Raw genomic sequence first — 22,867 nt, forward strand, 5'->3', positions numbered from 1 at the left:
ACCCTCTAGTGGTGCCAGCATAGTATATACACGGTGCAAACCTTATTGATGGTGCAAACCTTATTGATAGTACATCAGGTAACAATTCTGACTACACAGAGAGTATATCTATAGTCTGCATATATAACATCACTTTCCCCCAAGTCCTTTGTGCCAATTAACTTTGCGCTATGTGCTCTGGCTTAGCTCTCCCCAGACTTAAATACCAATAGCCCTTGCACCTTGGCTGTGCTTTGGTTTGGCTCTCTCCCTGTTCACCCCCAAATCCTTTTGGGTAGTGGTTACCAGTTTGGATGGCTCGATGATGCAGTGGAGGTTCCAGTGGATTCTGGGTATGATCCATGTGTGTGTCCATGGCTACACACATCCATTTCCACCCCCCCCCCCCCACCACAGCGAGATCATGCAGCAGGCCCATTACATTAACAGACAGGATCAGACACAGTGCAATTCCAAAGAAAGGAAGTTACAGTTTGGTTCAGTGACTTACATGCGTTACGTTTTGCGGTCGTGCACCAGGATTTGGTAGATTGCATTCATGGTTCAGTCATGGTAAGTACTGAGGTAGCAATACAGGTATGCGAGGATGCAGGTTCCAGACCAACAGGACGGGGTCCTAGGCATCTGATAACGGCGCTGCGCCCCCTGCTAGTGGGGTGGACTTGGTTCGCTCACCTAGCCAGGACTCAGGGCCTCTGCCGTTGCCTAGTGGTGGGCAGAGCCACAGATGTGTGTGGCCTTCCTGTCCTCCTTTGAGGGCTGCAGAATCTTCTGCCTGCTCTCTAACGGTGTTGGGAACCTGGCTGTTCCAAGTTCCATTTGGGGAAGTCGTTGGTTCTGACCTTTCGCTCCCAGACATGGCCGAGGTAGTGACTGGGTCTGGGGGCTGTGCCGTCTCCACCCGGGTGGTGGGCAACGGCAGCCGACTGTGCGTATTGGTGGCGTTTTCATTTCCAGGTCCATGGTGAATAGTGCCATCGGGTGCCTGCAGTGAGGATAGACCTGGGGCAGGGCATCAGGATCTTTCTCACCACACCCCTTGATTCCCCTAGTAGTAAGGACTTCATCTAACTCCTTTTTGAATATATTTAGTGAATTGGCCTCAACAACTTTCTGTGGTAGAGAATTCCACAGGTTCACCACTCTCTGGGTGAAGAAATTCCTCCTCATCTCAGTCCTAAATGGCTTCCCCTGGTTCTGGACTTCCCCAACATTGGGAACATTCTTCCTGCATCTAACCTGTCTAACCCCGTCAGAATTTTAAACGTTTCTATGAGGTCCCCTCTCATTTTCCTGAACTCCAGTGAATACAAGCCCAGTTGATCCAGTCTTTCTTGATAGGTCAGTCCCGCCATCCCGGGAATCAGTCTGGTGAACCTTCGCTGCACTCCCTCAATAGCAAGAATGTCCTTCCTCAGGTTAGGAGACCAAAACTGTACACAATACTCCAGGTGTGGCCTCACCAAGGCCCTGTACAATTGTAGCAACACCTCCCTGCCCTTGTACTCAAATCCCCTCGCTATGAAGGCCAACATGCCATTTGCTTTCTTAACCGCCTGCTGTACCTGCATGCCAACCTTCAATGACTGATGTACCATGACACCCAGGTCTCGTTGCACCTCTCCTTTTCCTAATCTGTCACCATTCAGATAATAGTCTGTCTCTCTGTTTTTACCACCAAAGTGGATAACCTCACATTTATCCACATTATACTTCATCTGCCATGCATTTGCCCACTCACCTAACCTATCCAAGTCGCTCTGCAGCCTCATAGAATCCTCCTTGCAGCTCACACTGCCACCCAACTTAGTGTCATCCGCAAATTTGGAGATACTACATTTAATCCCCTCGTCTAAATCATTAATGTACAGTGTAAACAGCTGGGGCCCCAGCACAGAACCTTGCGGTACCCCACTAGTCACTGCCTGCCATTCTGAAAAGTCCCCATTTACTCCTACTCTTTGCTTCCTGTCTGACAACCAGTTCTCAATCCATGTCAGCACACTACCCCCAATCCCATGTGCTTTAACTTTGCACATTAATCTCTTGTGTGGGACCTTGTCGAAAGCCTTCTGAAAGTCCAAATATACCACATCGACTGGTTCTCCCTTGTCCACTCTACTGGAAACATCCTCAAAAAATTCCAGAAGATTTGTCAAGCATGATTTCCCTTTCACAAATCCATGCTGACTTGGACCTATCATATTACCTCTTTCCAAATGCACTGCGATGACATCCTTAATAATTGATTCCATCATTTTACCCACTACCGATGTCAGGCTGACCGGTCTGTAATTCCCTGTTTTCTCTCTCCCTCCTTTTTAAAAAGTGGGGTTACATTGGCTACCCTCCACTCCATAGGAACTGATCCAGAGTCAATGGAATGTTGGAAAATGACTGTCAATGCATCCGCTATTTCCAAGGCCACCTCCTTAAGTACTCTGGGATGCAGTCCATCAGGCCCTGGGGATTTATCGGCCTTCAATCCCATCAATTTCCCCAACACAATTTCCCGACTAATAAGGATTTCCCTCAGTTCCTCCTCCTTACTAGACACTCTCGCAACAACATTTTGTTCTTTACATTAGGACTGGTACCGATATCGCGCAACAACATTTTGTTCTTAATCTTAATTGGTTCGTTACATTGATTGCCATGCATACAATGTCTCTTAAGTTCAGTTGGTTGCAGGTCTCCTTTAAGAGAACCCTGCTGGCTTTACCCCAATCAGATCCTTTGTTAGACACCACATGTTGGTCCCTCAGCGTTGCACCTCACAATATTGCTGTGGCCATCTTTTTTTTCAGCCACGCTGCACCTCGCTGCAGCAGGGACGCCATCTTGCCTCTGTCCTTGAGGTCGACTGCCTTGATCCTTCTCTCCCACGATTCTGCCACAAAAGCTGGAAGAGTGCCTGTGAATTTGATCTTCCTCCCCAGGAGTCCTGACACTAAAGCTGGGAAGGTACTTTTAGGTCGTTCTGGACGAATTATTACCACGCAGTCGTGATGGACGGTCTGTGCCTCAGGTGCTGCGCTGGTCTGTTCTCTGGTGCCTGGCCCAAGCGAAGGTGAGGATTTGCTCTGCCTTTGAGCATGGGGGACATCGATTGCTGGAGTGAAGAGCTCTTCCCATTTCCACTGGATCTTCCCCATTCACCTTTTTCCAAGTAGCGTTGGACCATCACCTGCAACAATCCACAGAGGTAACTTGTGCACCATGCTATTATGGATTACACTTACATTCGCACTACCAAGGACTGGGATCAGCTTCTTGGTGTCGGTGCACAAATTTTCCTGTACTGGAACCAGCTCGGGTTGTTTATCATTCCATAGCCTCTCAAAGACATCCTGGCTCGTCACTGACTGGCTCGCTCCCGTGTCCACTTCCATGAAGACTGGAACGCCATTTATCTCGACTTCCACCTTCACTGAAGGACAATCAGTGGTGCAGGTATACTCTCCATACACTTCTTCTTGGGGCTGAGCTGGCTCTCTGGCCAAATCATCATACTCCCCACTGGATTCAAAGTCATCTACCAAGACGGTGTATGACGGTGCTCTGCTAGACGGTGAGTCATATTTCTTTTACACATACGCTGGAGGTGGCCCTTCTTGTTACAGGCTTTGCAAACGTACTCAGCAAACCAACACTGGTGAGCCCTATGGTTTCCTCCACAACGCCAGCATGGTGCTACTCGATTAGCACCCCTCGGCGGACTCTGAGTTCTGGAATCCTGAGGTCTGTGCTCTCTGCCCTGGGCAGAGCCACGTTCTATAGTCTTACCTGTGAAAGGCACCATTCTGTGTACAGTACTTGCCGGGTTTGAGTCCACAGGATGAATAATTTACTTGGTGCTACAGATCGAGGTCATGAACGCTGACTGATGGCCTTCTGCAGATTGACTGTGGTGTCGGCAGATAATAGCTTGTGAAGGAGGCCCTCGTGGCCAATTCCCAAAACGAAGATTTCTCGCAATGCTTCGTTGAGGTGCGTGCTGAAGTCACATGATGTCGCAAGTCTCCTGAGGTCCGCAGCATATTTTGCAATCTCCTGGCCCTCAGGTCTCCGGTGAGTGTAGAATCTGTGCCTGGCCGTGAGGATGCTCTCCTTTCGTTTTAGTTGGTCGCGAATTAGTTCAGTCAGCTCATCGTATGTCTTATCCTTGGCCTTCATGGGTGCCAGCAAGTCCCTGACGAGGCAGTAGACCTCGGGCCCACAACTGGTCAGCAGTATAGCCTTGCGCTTCTCCGCCAATGTGTCCATCTCCCCTGCCAGGTCATTTGCCACAAAATATTGCTCGAGCCTTTCTGTGAAGGCATCCCAATCATCACCCTCTGCAAAGTCTTTTAGTGTGCCAAAGGTAGCCATAATCACGTGAAAGTCCATATTCTTGTCGCCAGTTGTTATATCTGTAATGCACTCATGAATGACTCTACGAGGCAATGTGTTGTACTCAAACTGCAGTGACCTTGGTCCTTTATTCCTAACTCCAGAGCGAGGCACAAGCATGGTGAGCAGCCTTTTATATTGAGCCCTGCACATCTATGCAGGTGGCCCTCAGGTCTCCCACCACAGTGCCCTCTGGTGGAAAGCCTCTGCCACATGGGCAGGAAACCCTGGTTATCCCTTCTCTTGCAGTCTTCCCTTCTCATTGAGATATATTTTTGTTGCGAGTTATGAAATATCTCCTTAAATGTCTGCCACTGCTCATCAACCATCCCATACTTTAATCTAGTTTCTCAGTCCTCTTTAGCCAACTCTGCCTTCAAACCTTTGTAGTCTCCTTTATTTAAGCTTAGGACACTGGTTTGAGATCCAACTTTCTCACCCTCCAACTGAATTTAAAATTCAACCATGTTATGGTCACTCGTTCCAGACCCAGATGAAATGTATCCCAGGCTGTTAAGAGAAGCAAGGGAGAAGATAGTGGAGGCTCTGACATCATCATTTTCCAAACATCTCTGGCTACAGGTGTGGTGCTAGAGGACTGGAGGATTGCTAACGTGGTACTATTGTTTTAAAGGGGAGAAAGGGATTGACCGAGTAATGACAGGCCAGTCAGCCTAACCTAGGTGGCAGGCAAATTATTGGAAACATTTCTGAGGGACAGTATAAATCTTCATTTAGAAAGGCATGGATTAATCAAGGACAGTCAGCATGGATTTGTTAAAGGAAGGTCATGTCTGATTAACCATTCAATTTTTTCAGGAGGTTTGATGAGAGTAGCACGTTTGATGGAGTCTACATGTATTTTAGCAAGGCTTTTGACAAGGTCCCACATGGCAGACTGGTCAGAAAAGTAAAAGCCCAAGGGACCCAAGGCAAAGTAACAAGCTGTAGCAAAGGGTAATGGTCAGCGGATGTTTTTGTGAGGGAAAGGCTGTTTCAAGTGGGGTTCCACAGGTCCCTTGCGTTTTATGGTATATATCAATGATTTAGATTTCACTGAAAGGGGGCATGATTAAGAAGTTTGCAGATGATATGATAATTGGTTGTATGGTTGCTAGCGAGGACAAAAGCTGTAGACTGCAGAAAGATATGAATGGACTGATCTGATGGGCAGAAAAGTGGCAAATGGAATTCAATCTGGAGAAGTGTGAGGTAATGCATTTGGGAAGGGCTAACAAGGCAAGGGAATACACAATAAATCATAGGATACTGAGAAGTGTAGCGAAACAGAGGGACCTTGGAGTGCTTGTCCATAGATCTCTTAAGGTAGCAGGACAGGTAGATAAGGTGGTTAAGAAGGCATACAGGATACTTTCCTTTATTAACAGACGCATAGAATGTAAGAGCAGGGAGGTTATTCTTAAATTGTATAAAACACTAGTCAGGCCACAGCTAGAGTACTGCATGCAGTTCTGGTCACCACATTACAGGAAAGATGTAATTGCATTAGAGAGAAATTTTATGAGGATGTTGCCAGGACTAGAGAATTTTTAGCTCTGAGGACACATTGGATAAGCTGGGGTTGTTTTCTTTGGAACAGAGGAGGCTGAGGAGAGATTTAATTGAAGTGTATAAAATTATGAAGGACCTAGATAGAGTAAATAGGAAGGATCTATTTCCCTTAGCAGAGAGGTCAATAACCAGGGAGCATAAATTAAAAGTAATTGGTGGAAGGATTTGAGGGAAGTTGAGGAGAACTTTTTTCATCCAGAGGATGGTGGGGGTCTGGAGCCCATGATATGAATATGTACTTGAAGTGCCGTTACCTACAGAGCTACGGACCAAGAGCTGAAAAGTGGTATTCGGCTGGAGAGCTCTTTTTCGGCCAGTTCAGACACAATGGCCTCCTTTTGTGTCGTAAATTATGATTCTATGAGAAATCTCATACATTTAATCTTTTATCTATGGTCCCGCATTCTAGACCTTTCAACTACTGAAAATAGTCTGCTTCTGTCTACCCTGTCCCATCCTTTAATTATTTTGAACACTTCTATGATAAGAACATAAGAACATAAGAATTAGGAACAGGAGTGGGCCATCTAGCCCCTCGAGCCTGCTCCGCCATTCAACAAGATCATGGCTGATCTGGCCGTGGACTCAGCTCCACTTACCCGCCCGTTCCCCATAACCCTTAATTCCCTTATTGGTTAAAAATCTATCTAACTGTGATTTGAATACATTCAATCAGCTAGCCTCAACTGCTTCCTTGGGCAGAGAAATCCACAGATTCACAACCCTCTGGGAGAAGAAATTCCTTCTCAACTCGGTTTTAAATTGGCTCCCCCGTATTTTGAGGCTGTGTCCCCTAATTCTAGTCTCCCCGACCAGTGGAAACAACCTCTCTGCCTCTATCTTGTCTATCCCTTTCATTATTTTAAATGTTTCTATAAGGTCACCCCTCATCCTTCTGAACTCCAACGAGTAAAGACCCAGTCTACTCAATCTATCATCATAAGGTAACCCCCTCATCTCCGGAATCAGCCTAGTGAATCGTCTCTGTACCCCCTCCAAAGCTAGTATATTCTTCCTTAAGTAAGGTGACCAAAACTGCACGCAGTTAATTAAGGGTTAAGGGGAGAGGGCAGGTAAGTGGAGCTGAGTCCACGGCTAGATCAGCCATGATCTTATTGAATGGCGGAGCAGGCTCGAGGGGCTAGATGGCCTACTCCTGTTCCTAATTCTTATGTTCTTATGTTCTTATGTTCAGTACTCCAGGTGCGGCCTCACCAATACCCTGCACAGTTGCAGCAGGACCTCCCTGCTTTTGTACTCCATCCCTCTCGCAATGAAGGCCAACATTCCATTCGCCTTCCTGATTACCTGCTGCACCTGCAAACTAACTTTTTGGGATTCATGCACAAGGACCCCCAGGTCCCTCTGTATCGCAGCATGTTGTAATTTCTCCCCATTCAAATAATATTCCCTTTTACTGTTTTTTTTCCCAAGGTGGATGACCTCACATTTTCCGACATTGTATTCCATCTGCCAAACCTTAACCCATTCGCTTAACCTATCTAAATCTCTTTGCAGCCTCTCTGTGTCCTCTACACAACCCGCTTTCCCACTAATCTTTGTGTCATCAGCAAATTTTATTACTCTACACTCTGTCCCCTCTTCCAGGTCATCTATGTATATTGTAAACAGTTGTGGTCCCAGCACTGATCCCTGTGGCACACCACTAACCACCGATTGCCAACCTGAAAAGGAACCATTTATCCCGACTCTCTGCTTTCTGTTGGTTAGCCAATTCTCGATCCATGCTAATACATTTCCTCTGACTCCATGTACCTTTATCTTCTGCAGTAACCTTTTGTGTGGCACCTTATCGAATGCCTTTTGGAAATCCAAATACACCACATCCATCGGTACACCTCTATCCACCATGCTCGTTCTATCCTCAAAGAATTCCAGTAAATTAGTTAAACATGATTTCCCCTTCATGAATCCATGTTGTGTCTGCTTGATTGCACTATTGCTATCTGGATGTCCCGCTATTTCTTCCTTAATGATAGCTTCAAGCATTTTCCCCACTACAGGTGTTAAACTAACCGGCCTATAGTTACCTGCCTTTTGTCTGCCCCCTTTTTAAACAGAGGCGTTACATTAGCTGCTTTCCAATCCGCTGGTACCTTCCCAGAGTCCAGAGAATTTTGGTAGATTATAACGAATGCATCTGCTATAACTTCCGCCATCTCTTTTAATACCCTGGGATGCATTTCATCAGGACCAGGGGACTTGTCTACCTTCAGTCCCATTAGCCTGTCCAGTACTATCCCCCTAGTGATAATGATTGTCTCAAGGTCCTCCCTTCCCACATTCCCGTGACCAGCAATCTTTGGCATGGTTTTTGTGTCTTCCACTGTTAAGACCAAAGCAAAATAATTGTTTAAGGTCTCAGCCATTTCCATATTTCCCTTCTCATCTTCTAAGGGACCAACATTTACTTTAGTCACTCTTTTCCGTTTTATATATCGGTAAAAGCTTTTACTATCTGTTTTTATGTTTTGCGCAAGTTTACTTTCGTAATCTATCTTTCCTTTCTTTATTGCTTTCTTAGTCATTCTTTTTCTTTATTGCTCTCTTAATCATTCTTTGCTGTCGTTTAAAATTTTCCCAATCTTCTAGTTTCTCACTAACCTTGGCCACCTTATACGCATTGGTTTTTACTTTGATACTCTCCTTTATTTCCTTGGTTATCCACGGCTGGTTATCCCTTTCTCTTACCGCCCTTCTTTTTCACTGGAATATATTTTGTTGAGCACTATGAAAGAGCTCCTTTAAAATCCTCCACTGTTCTTCAATTGTGCCACCGTTTAGTCTGTGTTTCCAGTCTACTTTAGCCAACTCTGCCCTCATCCCACTGTAGTCCCCTTTGTTTAAGCATAGTACGCTCATTTGAAACACAACTTCCTCACCCTCAATCTGCATTATAAATTCAACCATACTGTGATCACTCATTCCGAGAGGATCTTTTACTAGGAGATCGTTTATTATTCCTGTCTCATTACACAGGACCAGATCTAAGATAGCTTGCTCCCTTGTAGGTTCTGTAACATACTGTTCTAAGAAACAATCCCGTATGCATTCTATGAATTCCTCCTCCAGGCTACCCCGTGCGATTTGATTTGACCAATCGATATGTAGGTTAAAATCCCCCATGATTACTGCCGTTCCTTTTTCACATGCCTCCATTATTCCCTTGATTATTGCCCGGCCCACCATGAAGTTATTATTTGGGGACCTATAAACTACGCCCACCAGTGACTTTTTCCCCTTACTATCTTTAATCTCCACCCACAATGGTTCAACATTTTGTTCATTAGAGCCAATATCAACTCTCACAACTGCCCTGATATCATCCTTTATTAACAGAGCTACCCCACCTCCTTTCCCTTCTTGTCTATCTTTCCGAATCAACAGATACCCCTGTATGTTTAATTCCCAGTCCTGGCCACCCTGCAACCACGTTTCTGTAATGGCCACCAAATCATACCCATTTGTAATGATTTGTGCCATCAACTCATTTACTTTATTTCGAATGCTGCGTGCGTTTAGGTAGAGTGTTTTAATACTAATTTGTAAACCATGATTTTTAGTTTTGACCCCTCCTGCAGCCCCTTTATAGTCATTCATATTGACCCTTCCTATCACCTTGTGGTTTTCACTTACCCCAGTGCTACTCTGCTCTGTTGCCTCCTGCCTTTTGCATTCTTTCTTGGGGTCCTGTTCATCTGAGCTCTCACCTACTCTAACTAGCTCAGAGCCCTCTCCTGGGTTCCGAATACTCCTCGCCTTGAGGCATCGAGCTTTTATGCTTGCCTTTTTATTATACTTTGACCCTTTAGAATTTTGCTGTACAGTGGCCCTTTTTGTTTTTTGCCTTGGGTTTCTCTGCCCTCCACTTTTACTCATTTCCTTTCTGGCTTTTGCTTCTGTCTCCATTTTGTTTCCCTCTGTCTCCCTGTACTGGTTCCCATCTCCCTGCCATATTAGTTTAACTCCTCCCCAACAGCACTAGCAAACACTTCCCCTCGGGCATTGGTTCCGGTCCTGCCCAGGTGCAGACCGTCCGGTTTGTACTGGTCCCACCTCCCCCAGAACCGGTTCCAATGCTCCAGGAATTTGAATCCCTCCCTGCTGCACCACTGCTCAAGCCACGTATTAATTTGAGCTACCCTGCGATTCCTACTCTGACTAGCACGTGGCACTGGTAGCAATCCCGAGATTACTACTTTTGAGGTCCTACTTTTTAATTTTGCTCCTAGCTCCTTAAATTCTTCTCGTAGGACCTCATCCCTTTTTTTACCTATATCGTTGATACCAATGTGCACCACAACAACTGGCTGTTCACCTTCCCTTTTCAGAATGTCCTGCACCCGCTCCAAGACATCCTTGATCCTTACACCAGGGAGGCAACATAGCATCCTGGAGTCTCGGTTGCGGCCGCAGAAACGCCTATCTATTCCCCTTACAATTGAATCCCCTATCACTATTGCGCTCCCACTCTTTTTCCTGCCCTCCTGTGCAGCAGTGCCAGCCACGGTGCCATGAACTTGGCTGCTGCTGCCCTCTCCTGATGAGTCATCCCCCCCAACAGTACTCAAAACGGTGTATCTGTTTTGCAGGGGGATGACCGCAGGGGACCCCTGCACTACCTTCCTTGCACTGCTCTTCCTGCTGGCCTTCCATTCTCTATCTGGCTGTGGACCCTTCACCTGCGGTAAGACCAACTCACTAAACGTGCTACTCACGTCATTCTCAGCATCCAGAGATGCTCCAGAGTGTATCCACCCTCAGCTCCAAGTCCGGACCGTCAGGAGCTGGAGGTGGATACACTTGCCACACACGTAGTCATCAGGGACACCGGAAGTGTCCCTGAGTTCCCACATGGTACAGGAGGAGCATATCACGTGACCAAGCTCTCCTGCCATGACTTAACCCTTAGATACACTTAAGTTGGCAACAACAATGCTGACGCTTACTCACTGTTATAGAAGAGAAAAAAGAAAAACTACTCACCAATCACCAGCCAATCATTTACCCCCTTGGCTGTGACGTCACCTTTCTATTTCTTTCTACTTCTTTTTTGCCATCTCCCTGTAGCTGCACAAGCACACCTCTCCACGCACCTCCCGACCTTTTATAGGCCTCACCAACGGACTCACGCTGCTCCCGGCTCAGCGACGCCTCTCCATGCACCTCCCGACCTTTTAAAGGCCTCACCAACGGACTTATGCTGCTCCCAGCTCAGTGACGCCTCTCCACGCACCTCCCGACTTTTTATAGGCCTCACCAACGGACTCACGCTGCTCCCGGCTCAGCGACGCCTCTCCACGCACCTCCCGACCTTTTATAGGCCTCACCAATGGACTCATGCTGCTCCCGGCTCAGCGACGCCTCTCCACGCACCTCCCAACCTTTTATAGGCCTCACCAATGGACTCACGCTGCTCCCGGCTCAGCGACGCCTCTCCACGCACCTCCCGACCTTTTATAGGCCTCACCAACGGACTTATGCTGCTCCCAGCTCAGTGACGCCTCTCCACGCATCTCCCGACCTGATGTCAACCCATAATCTGTGCCTTGCTAACGAAAAAAGCCCCAATTCTTCAAGTCTTCCTTTATATTCCTTCACACCAAGCAGCATCCTAGTAAATCTGAATTGTACTGCTCTAAAGCCTCACTATCCTTCCTACAGTGCAGAGTTTAATACTGCACACAGTACTCTGACGGAAGTCTGGGTTTGGAAAGGGAGCCTCTGAGGGTCATGTTTTCCCCACAACTCTCACCAGTAAATGTAGTCCGCAGCTGCAGTGGCTCATTTTCTGAAAGGAAAGAAATAAGGGTCAGGCAAAGAAGCAGAAGAGGACCAAAAGGAAGTTTGGGAAAGAGAGAAAGAAAGAGACAGAAGCAGAAGAGAGATGGAGAGAGAGAGAGAGAAAGCAATATGAAGAAAACAGAGAAAAGTAAGAGTGAATCATATTCTCTGACTCAGCATAGGACATCCAGCAGTTCATTTACTATAAATACAAGTTAGCTTCTGCTTCTATGTCCTCTCGAATTGTGAAAAGGCTTATAATGTTGCCAGAAAGAGCAGTAGGCCTGAGGATTGGGAGGATTTTAGAATTCAGCAAAGGTGGACCAAGAAATTGATAAAGAAAGGGAAAATAGAATATGAGAGTAAACTAGCGAGAGACATAAAAACAGAGGGTAAAAGCTTCTATAGGTATGTAAAAAGGAAACGATTAGCGAAAGTAAATCTGAGTCCCTTACAGACTGAGACAGGAGAAATTATAATGGGGAATAAGGAAATGGCAGAGGAATTAAACAAATACTTTATGTCTGTCTTCACGGAAGGCACAAAAAAACCTTCAAGAAATAATGGAGAACCAAGAGTCTAGCGAGAATGAGGAACTGAAAGAAATTAGTATTTGTTAAAAAAAAGTACTGGAGAAATTAACGAGACTGAAAGCCGATAAATCCCCTGGACCTGATGGTCTACATCCTAGCATTTTGAAAGAGGTGGCTTTCGAGATAGTGGATGCATTGGTTGTCATCTTCCAAAATTCCACAGATTCTAGAACTGTTCACACAGATTGAAAGGTAGCTAATGTAACCCACTATTTAAGAAAGGAGGGAGAGAGAAAATGGGGATCTACAGACCAGTTAGCCTGACATCAGTCATCGGGAAAATGCCAGAATCTATTATTAAGGACATGGTAACAGGGCACTTAGAAAATAATAATAGAATTGGGCAGAGTCAACACGGATTTATGGAAGGGAAATCATTTTTGACAAATCTGTTAAGAGTTTTTTGAGGTTGTAACTAGTAGAATAAATAAGGGGGAACCAGTGGGTGTGGTGTATTTGGATTTTCAGAAGGTATTCGATAAGGTGCCACAGAAGAGGTTATTAAACAAAATTATGGCTCATGGGATTGGGGGCTAATATATTAGCATGGATTGAGGATTGGTTAATGGACAGAAAACAGAGAATAAGAATAAACAGGTAATTTTCGGGTTGGTAGGCTGTAACTAGTAGGGTGCTGCAAGGATCGGTGCTTGAGCCCTAGCTATTCACAATTTATATCAACGATTTGGATGAGGGGGCCAAATGTAATTTATCCAAGTTTGCTGATGATACAAAGCTAGGTGGGAATGTAAGTTGTGAGGAAGATGCAAAGAGGCCTCAAGTGGATATAAGCAGGCTAAGTGAGTGGGCAAGAACATGGCAAATGGGAATATAATGTGGAGAAATGTGAAGTTATCCACTTTCGTACAAAAAATAGAATAGCAGAGTATTTTTTAAATGGTGAGAGATTGGGAAATGTTGGTGTTCAGAGGGACCTGGGTGCCCTTGTACACAAATCACTGAACGTTAACATGCAGGTACAGCAAGCAATTAAAAAAGCAAATGGTATGTTGGCCTTTATTACAAAAAGATTTGAATATAAGAGTAAAGACATTGTATTGCAATTATACAGGGCCCTGGTGAGACCACACCTAGAATATTGTGTACATCTTTGGTCTCCTTATTTAAGGAAGGATATACTTGCCATAGAGGGAGTGCAATGAAGGTTCACCAGACTGATTCCTGCGATGGGAGAATAATGAGTAGACTAAGCCTATATTCTCTAGAGTTTAGAAGAATGAGAGGTGATCTCATTGAAACATACAAAATTCTTACAGGGTTTGACAGGGTAGATGCAGGGAGGATGTTTCCTCTGGCTGGGGAGTCTACAACCAAGGGTTACAGTCTCAGAATAAGGGGTCGGCCATTTAGGCCTGAGATGAGGAGAAATTTCTTCACTCAGAGGGTGGTGAATCTTTGGAATTTTCTACCCCAAAGGACTGTGGAAGTTCAGTCTTTGAGCATATTCAAGACAGAGAGTGATACATTTTTGAGTATTAAGGGAATCAAGGGGATAGTGCAGGAAAGTGAAGTTGAGGTAGATGATCAGCCCTGATCTTATTGAATGGCGGAGCAGGCTCGAGGGGCCGAATGGCCTACTCCTGATCTTAATTCTTGGTTCTTATTTTTGCAGCTGTTTCAAAATTGCTCCAAAACTTTCTATTGCAGCAGGAAATACAAAACATCACAGAGGATTCTACTTGCTTTTGTGTATTTTTTATTCATTAAGGCAAGCAGTATCAGTTCTGGAATATGGAACATTTGTCCACTTTTGGCACTCTGTATCCACATGAAGTACTCTCAGTCAATGTATCGAACAGTCCAGATACAGAATAAGACACTCTCTACTCAGCCCCAAGAATTTGCCTTAATCCCAAATCTAAGAAGGCAATGTTCTCATCATACCATGGTAATATTTACATTTCTTTAAGCAGTCACCTTGAGGCTTCTCTGAGTAAAATTGTTCATTTGTGCCAAGCTATATGGTCAATTTTTTTTACTGCTGCCCTGTATTCCCTGACAATTGTGTTGGCTGTCAAATGTGTTTCATTCAGCCATCCCAATGGAAAAAGACTTCCTCTCCATCAGTCTGGGCTGTATTCAAAGCCAAGTCTGTGAGGTGAAAGGATAGTGTACTAACCCAATCCACCACCCAATCCCTCTAGACTCCATAAAAAGAAAGACTTACATTTATATAGCGTCTTTCGTGACCACTGGACGTCTCAAAGCGCTTTACAGCCAATGAAGTACTTTTTGAGTGTAGTCACTGTTATAATATGGGAAACGCAACAGCAGCAGCCAATTTGCGAATAGCAAACTCCCACAAACAGCAATGTGATAATGATGCAGATAATTTGTTTTTTTGTTATGTTAATTGAGGGCTAAATATTGGCCAGGACACCCAGGATAACTCCCCTGCTCTTCTTTGGAAATAATGCCTTGGGATCTCTTACATCCACCTGAGAGGACAGATGGGGACTCAGTTTAACATCTCATCCAAAAAACAGCACCTCCAACAGTGCAGCACTCCCTCAGCACTGCACTGGAGTATCAGCCTAGTGCTCAAGTCCCTGGAGTGGAACTTAAACCCATAACCTTCTAACTGAGAGGCGAGTGTGCTACCCACTGAGCCACAGCTGACACTCATCTTTAACATCATATTGAAAGTCAAACTCGACCCAATTTAAAAGAATTTTAAAAACACACAACGGAAGCTTTAACTTAACAAATCTCTTTACTTTGTCTGTAGGATAGAGAATGTTTTCATACATTACTACCAATTAATTTTTATTCTTCTTTCAATACTTAGAATTTTCTCTCTACTTGCAAAGTGATTTATTATGGCAGTTCTCAATATTACAGAAAAAAGTTATAACAGGTTCAACCGTAACTTTTTGGATTTATCCAGCATTATAGCAAGAAAATAAGATTACAATATTAACAGTTTTCATTTGCAAAAGTAACATGAATCATAAAATCTGGATGATTCTGCAATTCTTCTTATACTATTCAAAAGCAAATACATGTGTAGAAATCATTTGTTCTATGAGATTCAAAGTGCTACAAAATTGAGTTTCAAAGGGTTAATTGCAAGTCCAGTTGAAAAAGTTAATTATAATCTGATTATATAGGCACCGATTGCTGATGGCTTTAGTATTAAGGCAATACAGTAGCTGGCATTTAATATCCTTTGTGCCAGTTTAGTGCATTCCTATTCAATATGGACCATCTTTTCACAGCAGCAAGCACTCAAGTATAAAATTGTCCACTGTATCTTGTTCCTACACCAACATTCCCATTTGCGATGGCTTTGGCATTGATTTCTTGAGTAACCATGTTCGGTCGCTTGGAATATTTAAACGAAATGGCTCTGCGGAGTTTACGATAACGTTTGAGCTCTTTCTTTTTGAGTCTCTTGAGATGAGCCATCAGTAAACTGAAAGTCAAATTGAGAACAATGCTTACGGAAAATAATCCCGGGCCAATAAGACAAAAATAAAGGACTTCTCTCAACTTAAATTGCCTTTTGCTATTGCAAAGTGAGAAAAGGGTATCTGCAGCTTTCATGACAAAGACTCCTTGCAAAGAATCTGGAAATGTGCAAGTGACATTCGCAGCATCTGGGAAAGATGAGGAAAAGACAATCAATTAAAAGAGGCTATAAACCAATTACACAATTGCACAAGCTTGGATACTTTGGCAAATCTGAAACCTATTTTTATTGTGTAAAATTTCCAATTACTGGATTTAGGTTGCTTTGGAATCCAGGCAGTTTACAGGAAGATTTAGATGCTACACATCGCACTGCTTGTGACAGCAAATGCCATCCAAAGTATCAGCCAAAATCAAGTCCGATTCTATCTCAGACACATTGAGAAAAAACCTCCAAAGATATCCAATTCAAATCAATTTAAATTAGTATAGGTCTATAAGTCCTGGGATGTACCCTCTATACCCCTAATAGACTCAAATGAGTGCATTATCAATTGTTGTATGGTAGTATAATGGTTACGGCACTAGATTACAACCTAACAGTTATGAGTTCCTAACCCCATTTTGGGAAGTTGTGAAATCAAATTGAATTCAATAAATCTGGTCATTTGTAGGCTGGTACTAGAAAAAACATAACCATGTAAAATGGCTGGATTGTCATAAAAACCCAATTGGTTCACTGATGTTCTTCAGTCAGAGAACCTTCCACTCCTGCCTGGCGTGGCCTAGACATGTCTCCAATCTACACTAAGTGGTTGACTCTGACATGGCCGAACAATCCATTCAGTGTCAACCACAATGTCAGGCCATTTCTAGGACCAAAGGAGGCTCACTACCACCTTCCCAGCATAACTGGGAGTGGACATTAAATCTAGCTGACCAGCTTCACCCATATCACAAGAATAAATAAAAAATATATAATGCAGCCACTTTCCAAGCATGAGGCCCTATGGAACAGGTTAAGTTGGTTCTGAAATCACTCCAATACTCACAGGATTAGAGTACAAACTTGCAACCTGAGGACATTTTTGAAGGTAACTATTCAGTCAAGTGTCCAAAGGCACAAAGTGTGGCCAGATTTGTTTGGGGAATTAAGATTGCTTTAGGCCCCCAGACGTTTTGAGTTGTCGCCATTTATACTATTTCAAACAAAACATACCAGAACAATAAAAATGAAATCAGTGAATATGAGCTGGATGCTGCATCATCAAACAAGCATCATCGCCATTGCCACTATTAATCACATATATTGAGTTTCGCTCATTTGAATAAGACTCACTCACTTTATGTTTTAAAAGTCATCTCTTTTGGGGTGCCTCATAAATGGGTTTCTAATCAGTGTCAGGGATCTCACGTTTAGCATTTCCATGATAATTGACTGAAAAAGTGGCCCTATGAGTTTTTCTTTCCACTTGAAAACCTGGATAAACTCTACGATAAATTGCTCCATCCGGTGGTCATGACATAGACTTTGAGAGGTGTCATACTGTAAAAATCTGAGTTTTGATTTGGGTCTAAGATGAGTTTAACTGATCTCAGCTTGGTGGAAAAAAAGCAACATAATTGGCCTCAGTAGTCCCACACTCCTGATCTTTGGGCACCCTGCGCGGAGGGGAGCAGGTAGGTCCAAGGGCGTCCTCGTAGGACTGCTCCTGGGCACGGCCAAGGGTGCCATCAGCCGGTCCAGGCAGCGGGCGGTCGAGGGGGTCGTTCAGCCCGACTACCTGCCTCTTTTCCGTGCGTACATCCGGGCCAGGGTGTCCTTAGAGATGGAGCACGCGGTGTCCACCGGTACGCTCGCGGCCTTCCGCGAGAGGTGGGCACCGGAGGGACTGGAGTGCATCGTTACCCCCGGCAACCAAATTTTAATTTGATTTTATATGTTTTAAAGTTTAATTTGCTTTAATTGCCGGATTTTTAGTGTCCCCCTCCCCTTTTATAGGGGGCACTTGTAAAATATATGGTTTTAATGCCCCCCAAAAAAATCACCAAAAAAAACGCACAAAAAAAAAAGAAAAAAAAGGGTAGTTGAAAAATGTTTGGAGTGGCCCCCCAGATTGGGGGGTACTTGATTTAAATGTTTTATTTTGTCTCCTATCAAAAGAGTTATGGGAGGGGGGGGGTGGTGGGTTTGAGAGAGTTGCAGATTTCCACTACCCTTTGTATTCAGAAGTGCTTCCTGACATCGCCCCTGAACGGCCTCGCTCTAATTTTAAGGTTAGCCTCCTTGTTCTGCACTCCTCACCAGATGAAATATTTCTCTTCATCTACCCTATCAAATCCTTTAATCATCTTAAACACCTCAATTAGATCACCCCTTAATCTTCCATACTCAAGAGAATATAAGCCTAGTCTATGCAACCTGCCTCATAATTTGATCCTTTTAGTCACGGAATTATTCTGGTAAATCTACACTGCATCCACTCTAAGGCTAATATATACTTCCTGAGGTGCGGGGTCTAAAACTGAACACAGTACTCTAAATGGGGTCTAACCAGAGCTTTATATAGCTGTAACTGTAATGGGGGAATCATTTAGAGTTCCCACTCCAAATTGCATCTAATCCCACTTGTTGAAAAATGTGCCGGGACACTGTGTAAGGATCAGATTCAGATCCAATATCCTCCCACAGCAAAATAACTTGCTCAGACATGGTGAATGACTGCTTGGACGAGGCACTGAAGTCCTGCTGTCAACCAAGAAACTATACCCCAGCGTGAGCCAATGCATTCAGCAGTGATGGAAGGGGGGGGGGGGGGAGGAAATCAGGAGTGCATTTCATGTGTTCATAAGAACATAAGAAATAGGAGCAGGAGTAGGCCATTTGATCCCTCGAGCAAGCTCCGCCATTCAATAAGATCATGGCTGATCTGATCATGGACTCAACTCCACTTCACCACCCGCTCCCCTTAACCCTTTACTGCCTTATCACTCAAAAATCTGTCTATCTCTCCCTTAAATATATTCAATGACCCAGCCTCCACAGCTCTCTGGGGCAGAGAATTCCATAGATTTACAACCTCTGAGAGAAGATATTTCTCCTCATCTCAGTTTTAAATGGACGGCCCCTTATTCTGAGACTATGTCCCCTAGTTTTAGTTTCCCCCATGAGTGGAAATATCCTCTCTGCATCCACCTTGTCGAGCCCCCTCATTATCTTATAAGTTTCAATAAGATCACCTCTCATTCTTCTGAACTCCAATGTTGAGTAGGCCCAACCTACTCAACCTATCCTCATAAGTCAACCCCCTCATCTCAGGAATCAACCTAGTGAACCTTCTCTGAACAGCCTCCAATGCAAGTATATCCTTCCTTAAATACGGAGACCAGCATACGGAGACCAGCATAGACTTGGGTCAGAATGTATATATGTGTTACATATATAACACATGATCAAAGTGTAACAGGAATGAAAGAGAAGTGGTTTAGCAGGTTGGAATTCTGTCTCTGGATCCAGTATCCCTGTACTTGGAGTTGATTATAAAATGTAATCCATATATGTCTCTCTAGCTGAAGACTTTATCTGCCGTCATAGGACTGGGAATGGTTCAGTCAGGTAAGGTACTTTGGCAACATTCAATCACACTGCAACTTAATTTACATATGGACAAATGTCCAGAACACTGGCGTCCTCACATGACCCCCGTGTTATTTGAGTTACAAAGGCAGAGTGAAATCAGAGGCAATGGGTAAAGCATTATGTCCATTTTTGGAGCCTGAGTTTGAAGGTTGTCGGGACCTGAGTGGCTATATGGATTGTAAGTGAAATGGGTTTGTGCAGCTTCAATCCAATTCCTGATGTCCGTGTCCCTGTGGTGAAATGTGCAACTAATCGAGACTTAAATAGATTTCCACCCAACAGTAATAGACAATAAGGCAAAATCTACCTGGAATGATTCTTCTGTTTCTTCTCATCCAGTTACTTAAGTGTTCAATGTTGCAATTGCAAGTCCACGGGTTCCCAGACAGACGCACGGATCGTAAGTGTGGAAGTGCCGCCAACATGCTGACATCGATAAACGTTAAAGCATTCCCGCTTATGTCAATTTCTTGCAGTTTCTGGTTTGCTGAGAATGCACGGCGGTCGATGAAAGTCAGCTCCTTGTTGCTGTTCGCCTTCAGCACAATCATATTCGTCAGATACTTGAAGGTCATGTGGGTGATGGTCCGCAAGTGGTTGTTGCTGAGGTCCAGGTACGCCAGCACCTGCATGTTGAGCAACGAGCCGTACGAAATCTCCGACAGGGAATTGTTCCTGAAATCCAAGTGCACCAGGCCAGCCAGATAGTTGAGGTCGAGAGCGGGCAGGCTGGAGATGTTGTTGTCGGAGAGGATCAGTTGCTTGGTGCCGAGTGGGATATCTTTTGGCAGTTGTTGGAGCTGGGTGCCTGTGCAGTTGGTGAGGAATTGGCTGCAGCTGCATTCAGGGGAGCATCCAGCCGCCCAAAACACCCTTGCCATCAAGAAAACAGCCAGCAGTCTCAAGCGCCTCGTGCAAACAGGTATCACGATGAACGGCTCATCCATATCCATAAAATCCTTGTTGTTTTAGGCGAGCCTTGGCCCCCAAGACATTCCCTTAAAACACAATGCTCATATCTGAAGTTGCCTCTGCTTACGTCTCTGCCGCCTTGCAGAGTTGGTGGGTCCGTTTGCATCGGGATCTATAATACACGTATGTTTACTTGATGAATAAAGAGTTTGTGTGTTGGTGAGCTGCATTTATATCTGGCCCTGCAAAGGTTTCGCTTTCTGCAGCTCGCACATCAGTGCAGAGGGTATTATTACCCGACTCATCTTATACTGGGCCACCGTGAAGTCTGGGTTGTGGGTGAGTGCATGACAGATTATCATTTGTCGGTGTAGCAGTACAACTCAGAAGGCACTTTGATTTTCCTTGGCGCGCGCTATTTTTAGATTATGGATTATTTATTGAGGCGCGCGCGTTAAATTCCTATCTGCGCTATGCTAATACGTTAACCGACCTGCCAAAGTATAGCACGCATTGGGTAAATGATCAGCGATTGCAGGTCGTTCTGTGTTACTGCACCTTTTTGTCTCAGCATCACTTTTAACGCACTTGGCATCAGGGGTCCTTCGGGTTTGTAAAGTCCAGTTCTGCTAAGCCTCTGTGCATATTCTCTGCATTGTTTGACTGTCAGGTGCTGAAGATGATATTTCACACCAGTGAAAACTAAACCAAACATTAAGAACTTATGAAATATTAAGAACCGGGTTATACAGCGCAGCATGTTAATGGATCTCATGATACCGGAGCCCGCATGCGAATAGTGGAAAGTGACAACCATATTTTCAGAACTTGCACTGTGGGAGAGAATCCTCCACACACACATCCACCCGGGGTTCCGCTTTACAATCTTTATTTTTGATTTCTCTGGGGCTTGACAGGGTAGTTGCAGAGAGGGTGTTTCCCCTCGTGGGGGAATCTAGAACTAGGGGGCATAGTCTCAGAATAAGGGGTCGCCCATTTAAAATGGAAACGAGGAGGAATTTATTCTCTGAGGGTTGTGAATCTTTGGAATTCTCTACCGCAGAGAGCTGTGTAGGCTGGGTCATTGAATATATTTAAGGTGGAGATAGACAGATTTTTGAAAGATAAGGGAGTCAAGGGTTATGGGGAGCAGGCAGGGAAGTGGAGTTGAGACCATGATCAGATCAGCCATGAACTGATTGGTGGAGCAGGTTTGAGGGGCCAAATGGCCTACTCCTGCTTCTTATGTTTCTTGTGTTCAGTTGTTTAAATTGAGATGAAACATTGGGAAGGGATTTTACATTTTCAAGGCAAAATTCATTTGTACCAACATTCAGCAGAATACTTTCACGTATTTCCTACAATCTCCACCGGTGGGCCATTCAGCCCCCTCGAATCTGTTTCGCCATTCACTTAGACCGTGGCTGATTTGAGGCAGTGCCCGGTTAACCCATATTAACTAGCACGGTCACCGGTTCAATCCTGGCATGAGTCAGGGCCAGCAGCAGAGCCCTGACAATAGCCCTCGGAACTGCTGGCTTGGGTAGCAGAGAGTTGGACAGTGATTCTGCTCCTGACAGCTATCCAGTGGCTCTTTGTGGTAGACAGGTTGGAGTTCAGTTGTGATGCTCGCACCCTCACCCCTCCAATACTCCTAAGGTCAAAAGTCAAGTATGAGTTGGGTTCTGGAGTGTGGCAGTGTCCTTGGAACTGTACCCCAGTAGGGTGTTGATACCTTCAGGAGGAAATGGGATGTATTATTTTCTTTTATTTGAAATAAGCAATAGGACCTAAATTCAACATCATTGCCCCCATTTTAGGAGCGCAGCGATAACCAATTTAGTAAGGCAAGGGCCGAGCCTGATCTGCATGGGCATTTAGGCCACTACTAAATTCGTCGGGGCCTTTTCTAGACAGTCCTGATGGCTGCCTGAAATGAGTGCAGGCCTCATTTCACTATTAAAATGAGGCTAAATGCACGATATCGGCCTAGTTATTTCTGGATCTTCAGTTGCTTAACGAATGGTCCTTAAGGGGACCGCTGGAGGCTGCTCATTAAAAGGCTCCAAAACGTCCAACAATTTTGTTTATTGTGGCAACAGAAGGAGCAGGAGTGCTGCCTCTGGTTCCGGAAAACAACTGCGTGCTGTTGTAGGCCCCCACCCAGTTGCCTCCCCTGAACTTGCCTGCGGGTGTTGGTGCCAGCTAAACTTGGTTAGGAACAGACTATCCAGCTGCATCAAGGGACCTGCTTGCTGCCCGAATTATAATGATGAGGCTCGAGGACAAATTTAGTTCAGTCCTCAAGCCTCTCCGCTCGGGTGTGACACCGCTGTGTGCCACCCGCCACCAGAACCATGCATTTAAGCCCCAAATTAAATATTTGCTTTGGAATGGTAATAGTAGATATGCAGTAGGTAGTGATGTAGGTTTCCTACACATCACAGAGAAAAAGAAGAGGTCAGAGTTGAGATGTGGGCGGGCGCAGGGAACTGTGGAAAAATAAGGGAAAAGAGGGACT

The 22,867-nt window shown here is 44.7% G+C and overlaps 1 protein-coding gene across 1 annotated transcript; it reads right to left on the reverse strand.

The window, feature by feature from the left end:
- Positions 1 to 15,611: 15,611 nt before the first annotated feature.
- Positions 15,612 to 20,381, reverse strand: LOC139269162 (leucine-rich repeat-containing protein 52-like). The gene is made up of 2 exons (XM_070888263.1): positions 19,742 to 20,381; positions 15,612 to 15,982 (listed from the first exon to the last, which is right to left on the reverse strand). Exons 1-2 carry the CDS (start codon positions 20,379 to 20,381, stop codon positions 15,612 to 15,614), a joined length of 1,011 nt encoding a protein of 336 aa, XP_070744364.1.
- Between the last annotated feature and the right edge of the window lie 2,486 nt (positions 20,382 to 22,867).

This window comes from Pristiophorus japonicus, chromosome 8 (genome assembly GCF_044704955.1).
Source record: "Pristiophorus japonicus isolate sPriJap1 chromosome 8, sPriJap1.hap1, whole genome shotgun sequence".
NCBI lineage: Eukaryota > Metazoa > Chordata > Chondrichthyes > Pristiophoridae > Pristiophorus > Pristiophorus japonicus.

What these genes read in the sequence shown, in the direction of transcription:
- LOC139269162 (XM_070888263.1), bottom strand. Translation starts at nt 20,381, where the DNA reads ATGGATGAGCCGTTCATCGTGATACCTGTTTGCACGAGGCGCTTGAGA. An exon ending in AAACAGAAGAATCATTCCAG is followed by an intron (nt 15,983 to 19,741) that starts GTAGATTTTGCC and finishes CATCTTTCCCAG; the next exon opens with ATGCTGCGAATGTCACTTGC.